The following is a 6,377-nucleotide window of genomic DNA, read 5'->3' as shown; positions in this document are numbered from 1 at the left end:
TTCTAACTAGAAGTATATGCTTGCGCCATGTTCTCTTCTTATTATCTATCAAGCCGTTGGAGGTCACCATAGTTATGTATAGGCGAGAAAAAATGTGCACAAATAAAGACATGTATATTCGCTCCCCCTTGTCTTTGAAAGAGGAGTAGGTGAGTACAAATGAATACATGATCTTCTAACGTTATCAGTTCAGGTGCTTGTGTTGTTCTTCACCTTTCAGAAATTTGTTTGATTGAACTGATCATATACAGGGGCGAACCTAGCTATATGGCGTGGTTTGGCGAACGCCATACCTAAGCTGCCGTGCAAATACGTATATGTACTACTATACTAGTGTATTAGCCTGGCGTATTTTTCAGGTAGTAGGGCGTGCGCGTGCCTCCTATTGGGCTTGGTTACTGCCGATTGAATGACGGGCCGTGCCCATGGGCTGAAGGACACAGACGCACGACTGCTAGGCAGACTACGACTCTACGAGACGAGAATACGAGTCGTTCGTTGCTACTTTCTCGCAAGACGGAGGCGGCGCGGCGGCGCTTTAGAGGCTAGGGCACGGCCGCACGGACGCATGGCAGCGGGCAGCCGGCAATCAATCACCGGACACCGTGGGCACGAAGGCGGCGACAGGCAAGACGGCGACAGGCTCCGAGATCAGCAAGGCGGCGGCCGCGACTCGTCGAGTCCGCAGGGTTTGCAGATGACACCGCCGAAGAAGAGGATTAAGTATGTAATGAAAGGTATAATTTAGTTGTACTTCTTCGGTTCTTCCCCTTGATCGCATCATTTCAATTGTGTCATGTATGTACTCAGGTTACTTGCTTGAACATTTATTTAATTATTCTACTGGTATTGCTCCAACATCCAATTAGTTTCTCTTGTGTTCTCTTATACAGATTTAAAGAGTATTTTTGCCAAAGCCAGTGGCACTAGCACCTCGAGCCCAGCTCCAACTTTGGAAGTAGTCACTGAACGACAAGAAGAGCCTGCGCATCAAGAGAATGTGCGGATTGAAGTTTCAGCATCTGTTCAAGAGGAAGAGGATGAAGGCGAAAATTATATTGAGAATGAACCAATAGCTAGAGACGGGGGAGAGGGCAAGTTCATTGAGGAGTTGCATCCTGACCACATCCAGCCTGATCCCGGGCTTCGTATTCCAATTAATAATTTTCATCCCAACATTAGAGATGAAGTTAGATTGGCTTATGTGGCAAAGGGTCCAACTCGACCGGTCGGTCATACGTACGAACGTGATCATTTTGACAGGGCCTTTTGTGAAGCATGGTATGAAAAAAATCCTTGGTTGGAATATAGCGTGGAAAAGAATGCAGTCTATTGCTTTTATTGTTTTCTTTTCAGACAAGATCCGGTGGATGAAAAATTTGGTCATACTACCTTCACCAAAGATGGCTACAGTACTTGGAAGAATGCATACAAGGCATTTCCTCTTCATGTTGGTGGCCCCAGGAGTATCCACAATCAATCAAGGACAGCATATGAAGATTTTAAAAATCAAAGCTCAAGTCTGAAGCGTAAGGTTACAGTCTATAACAAAGAATCATTAATCAAGTACGAGACCCGTTTGGAAACATCTTTGGGGATTGTAAGTTTTCTTGCATTGCAAGGTGAACCATTTCGTGGACACAATGAATCTGCCCTTTCCTTAAATAAAGGTAATTTTCTAGAGATGCTTGATTGGTACAAAGCAAGAAAGGAGGAAGTGAGAATTGCGTTTGATGAGCTATGCCCAGGAAATGCACAAATGATTTCTTCAAAAATTCAAAAAGCACTTGCCAAAAGTTGTGCAGATGGGGTCCGAAGAGCAATAAAACAAGAGATGGGGGATAATCTTTTTTCGGTTCTTATTGATGAATCTCGTGATATATCAGTAAAAGAACAAATGGCCTTGGTTGTGAGGTAACCCATTGGTTACTTTATTATGTGTTCCGTCTTTTGCCTGGTAATCACCTTTTTTTCTAATTAACTAATTGTATTATTTCTTCTATGCCTTACAGGTATATGAGCAAGGGAGAAGTTATTGAAAGATTTTTGGGTATCAAGCATGTCAAGGAGACAACAGCAGAAGCACTAAAGAAAGCATTGGTTGAGGTTCTTGGTAAGAATGGGCTGCTTATTGCAAATTTACGAGGGCAAGGGTATGATGGAGCATCTAATATGAGGGGAGAATTCAATAGTGTTCAAAAACTTGTCCGAGATGAAAACCCATATGCTTTCTATATGCATTGTTTCGCCCACCGATTGCAGCTAGTAGTTGTTGCTGTCTCAAGATGCTGTTCTTCCATTGAGGATTTCTTTGAATATGTGGCCTTGATTGTGAACGCCGCTGGTTCGTCTTGCAAGAGGAAGGATATATTGCTTGATAAGCAACGCATAAATCTGTTGGCTAAGTTAGAGAGTGGAGAAATTTTCTCAGGAAGAGGGAAAAACCAAGAAACATCATTGGCTAGACCAGGAGATACAAGATGGGGCTCTCATTATAAAACACTAGTTCGTATAGAATCGATGTGGGATGCAGTTATACAAGTGTTAGCTATTGTGCATGAGGATGAGCGTAATCCATCTAGGGCAGGAGGTTTGGTGCAGATAATGGAGTCTTTTAGCTTTGTGTTCATCATGAAGTTGATGTTGCAAATCCTTCGCATTACAAATCAGTTGTCACTTCTCCTCCAACGGAAGGATCAGAATATTGTTCAAGCCATGTCTTTGGTTACAGATGTGAGGTCTTCCTTGGACAACTTGAGGAACCATGGTTGGGAACCACTCTTTGAAGATGTCAAGATCTTTTGTAATGTTAATGATATTCCGGTTCCAAATATGGATGAAGCTGTACCGAGATTCGGCCGATCAAGAAAAGGAGGGAGAAATAATGTTACTCAAGAACATTTTTTTCGTGTTGATACCTTCTATGCAGCGATAGATGCTATCACCACAGAGCTGGATCATCGCTTTAATGGCATGGCTTCAGAACTGCTATGTGGATTTGCTTGTCTTGACCCAAGAGACTCATTTTCCAAGTTTGATTTGGACAAAGTTGCTAAGCTTACAGACATCTATGATGCAGATTTCTCCAGTGATGACCGTAAGCGTATGAAAACCGAGCTCCAGTTGTTCATCAACCACATGAAAAGACATGATGACTTTAGAGTTTGTTATGATCTTGCAAGCCTAGCCAAGAAAATGTTTGAACTTGAAAGAAATATTATGTTCCCTCTGGTTTATCGCCTTATTGAGTTGGGGTTGCTTCTACCGGTGGCAACGGCATCGGTTGAAAGGGCCTTCTCAGCAATGAAGATCATCAAGACTGATTTGCGCAGCAAGATGTCCGATGGTTGGCTTGATGACTTAATGGTGTGCTACATCGAGAGAGAGATATTTAAAGGACTTGATCTTGCTGAAATTAAGAAAGAATTTCAACATGAAGGTAGAAGAATGCCATTGCCACGTTCTATTTAATGAGAGTAAATCTTCATTATGGGTATGTATTCTTTCTAACTATCTTCACTTGCATAATGTTGTTTCTATCATTATATCCTACTAGTTACTAATTCATGATTTATCTCTGGTGTTTATGTTTTATAGGTCATTTTTATGCCGGTCTAGGTAATATAAATGGTTTTTTTGGCACTCAATCATCCATGTAATCTTCATCAGCTGAGGTATTTAGAGTGCCAATAGTTAAGTTTTGATTTCGGTTTTATTTGTTGAACACCAAGTAATATTTATCGAGTATTCTAGTGAGCACTTCCATAGTTGAATTATACATGGTTTTTTTGTTCATACACTCCGCCACACCTAGAAATTATTCCTGCGTTCGCCACTGATCATATATACATCACGAGATGAGCATACGATGATAAGCCATGTGGATTTGCTTCTAAAGATTTACACTGTCGACGGCAAAAGATCCATCTCATCACCTGTATCTGTATTACTGTACATGTTGGATGAAACGGGAGCCGCAACAACAGCAGCTTTTACAAATGCTTGAAACGCAGGACCTGGTGACTACTGAAAGCCTCCAGTCTTCTGCATTCCAGTGCTCATTCATAGCTCACGGCCTCACGCCCTGCCATCTCATGGCTCAGCAGGCCAAGCATGTCGAACACCTCCGCAGCCTGTGGATGAGACCGATCCCCGCAGACAAACTCATGCACGTCGCCGTTGATCTCCACGGAGCTCCGGCCAGGCCTCTTCTTCACTCCCCGGGATTTCATCAGGCTCCGGACCTTGCCTGCGCCATCCCATTTCCCCACAGCGGCATAGATGTTCGACAGCAGCACGTAGTTCGAGTCGCCGCCGGGGTCCTGCTCAAGGAGGTACTGCATCAGCTGCTCGGCCATGTCGACGTTCCCGTGCATCCGGCACCCAGCGAGCAGGGTTCCCAGCACCACCTCGTTTGGCCGCATCGGCATGGTCGCCACCACGCTCATGGCCTCGTCCAGGCGCCCGGCCCGGCCGAGCAGGTCGACCACGCACCCGTAGTGCTCCATCCTCGCTGCGATGTCGTGCTCTGCCCTCATGGCTTCGTAGTACCTCAGCCCCTCGTCAGTGAGGCCGGCGTGGCTGCAGGCCGTGAGAACGCCCATGAACGTCACAGCTTCTGGCTTGAACCCCTTCTTCCGCATTGCCTCGAAATGCTCGATGGCGTCCGTGCACCGTCCATTGGCAGCGAACCCGACGATCATCGAGTTCCACGAGACCACCGTCCGCTTCCTCATGCTGTCAAACACCTGCCGTGCAAACTCCACCTGACCGCACCGAGCGTACATGTCCATCAACGAGTTGGCGATGCGGATGTTGCCCTCCAGCCTCTGCCTGGTCACGAACCGGTGCGCCCACATACCAAGACCGAGCGCGCCAACCTCAGCGCACGCGGAGATAGCAGCTACCAGCGTGATGTAGTCTGGCTCGATGCCGTCCAGCAGCATGGCATGGAAGCAGCAGATCGCCTCGTCGTGGCGCCCGTTCTTGACGCACCCGTCGATGAGCGCCGTCCAGGAGACCTTATCCGGGTCCGGCATTCCGTCGAACACCTGGCGCGCGGCGGCGACGAGGCCGTTGCGCATGAGACCGGTGATCATGGTGTTGTAGGTGACCACGGACCTGACAGGCATGAAGCCGAAGAGCTGGAGGGCGTGGTGGGGGAGGCGGGACGCGAGGTAGAACCGCGCGAGGCAGGTGCAGAGGAGGAGGTGGCCGGGGAACAGCTTGATGGCGAGGGCGTGGAGAGATAGCGCGAGGGGGCGGGCGAGCGGGGAAGAGGGGGCGCCGGCGCAGGCGGAGATGACGGTGAGGAGCGTGACGTCGTTGGGCGCAGGCGCGGCGGGGGAGGAGAGCATGGCGGAGAGCGCCGCGGCCGTCGCCGGCAGGTCGCCCTCCCGCGCCGGGTGCGCGATGGCGGCCGTCCATGAGACCACGTCCCGCGGCGGCGTGCGGCGGCGCGGCTTTGAGGTGGCGCGTTGCGCGGGTGGAGGAAGACTCAGAGATGGAGAGGCGGCCACTGCCATGGCCGACAAGCTTTCAGGTTTTTTTTTTGAGGTGTCGACAAGCTTTCAGCTGGAGCACTAGAACGAGAGCTCTTTTTTTTTAGGCAACGTAGGCGTCAAACGAGGAAGCTTTCGCTGAAGAGTAAATTGCACAGAAATACCATAATTGAGGCATTGAAAGCAGATTGGTATCAAGATTGATAATTTTTACGTGTCAGTACCAACTTTGAGGCGAGGCATTATAAAAAAGGCTAAAACTGCAGTTTATATGTGAATCTGACTGGTTGGGCCCGCCTGTCGGGTGCTGACGTGGCAAGTTTTTTGCAGAATACTCCCTTGCTTTGTGCGTAATCATGTAAATGCCCAATTATTTCGGGGAAAAAGGCTCTTACCAGAGGCTTTTTTTCCGTTCGTAATTTTCACCACGGATTCGGACTCGTTTGCAAATTTGCGTCGGTTTGAACAAGTAAATAAAACGAACAAAAATAGATACAAGCGCGGGATTCGAACCCACGACCTGCGGTACAGCAGAGCAGTGAGCTAGCCAGGCTGGAAACTTTTTATACTAGACAGCGGCACGCTGGGCCGGCCCACCGAGGCCTGCATTGTTTTTTCCTTTCGCACTTACCTGGCGTGCGTGTTGGGCCTCATTCGTTGCCCAGATTTCTTTACGTTTCATTTCTCTTAGTTATTATGCTTTACTTTTTTTTTCTGGTTTTGGTTTATTTTTAGGTTTTTATTTCTTATTTTTTCATTCACTAGGTTGGTTTTTCTCCTGGATTTTTAACATATTTACTGAACATTTTTTATGATGGGTTTTAGTATATGATGAACAGTGAACATTTATTTCATGTAATGAACTTTTGGTAATAT

General features: G+C 47.2%; 2 protein-coding genes across 2 annotated transcripts; one reads left to right on the top strand and one right to left on the bottom strand.

Moving 5' to 3' along the window:
- The first annotated feature begins 257 nt into the window (after window positions 1-257).
- On the top strand, window positions 258-3,471 carry LOC119321355 (zinc finger MYM-type protein 1-like). Its single transcript, XM_037595073.1, has 3 exons — window positions 258-737; window positions 894-1,914; window positions 2,013-3,471. The coding sequence occupies exons 1-3, from the start codon at window positions 410-412 to the stop codon at window positions 3,469-3,471; spliced, it is 2,808 nt and encodes a 935-aa protein (XP_037450970.1). The 5' UTR covers window positions 258-409.
- A 148-nt stretch (window positions 3,472-3,619) lies between these two features.
- LOC119322023 (pentatricopeptide repeat-containing protein At1g05750, chloroplastic-like) lies at window positions 3,620-5,535 on the bottom strand. The gene has a single exon (XM_037595532.1). It carries the CDS (start codon window positions 5,523-5,525, stop codon window positions 4,059-4,061), a length of 1,467 nt encoding a protein of 488 aa, XP_037451429.1. The 5' UTR covers window positions 5,526-5,535; the 3' UTR covers window positions 3,620-4,058.
- Window positions 5,536-6,377: the final 842 nt, after the last annotated feature.

The sequence above is a fragment of the Triticum dicoccoides genome, chromosome 6B (genome assembly GCF_002162155.2).
Source record: "Triticum dicoccoides isolate Atlit2015 ecotype Zavitan chromosome 6B, WEW_v2.0, whole genome shotgun sequence".
Lineage (NCBI taxonomy): Eukaryota > Viridiplantae > Streptophyta > Magnoliopsida > Poales > Poaceae > Triticum > Triticum dicoccoides.
The sequence above is the reverse complement of the archived record's forward strand: the minus strand, read 5'-3'. Positions and strand labels throughout refer to the sequence as shown.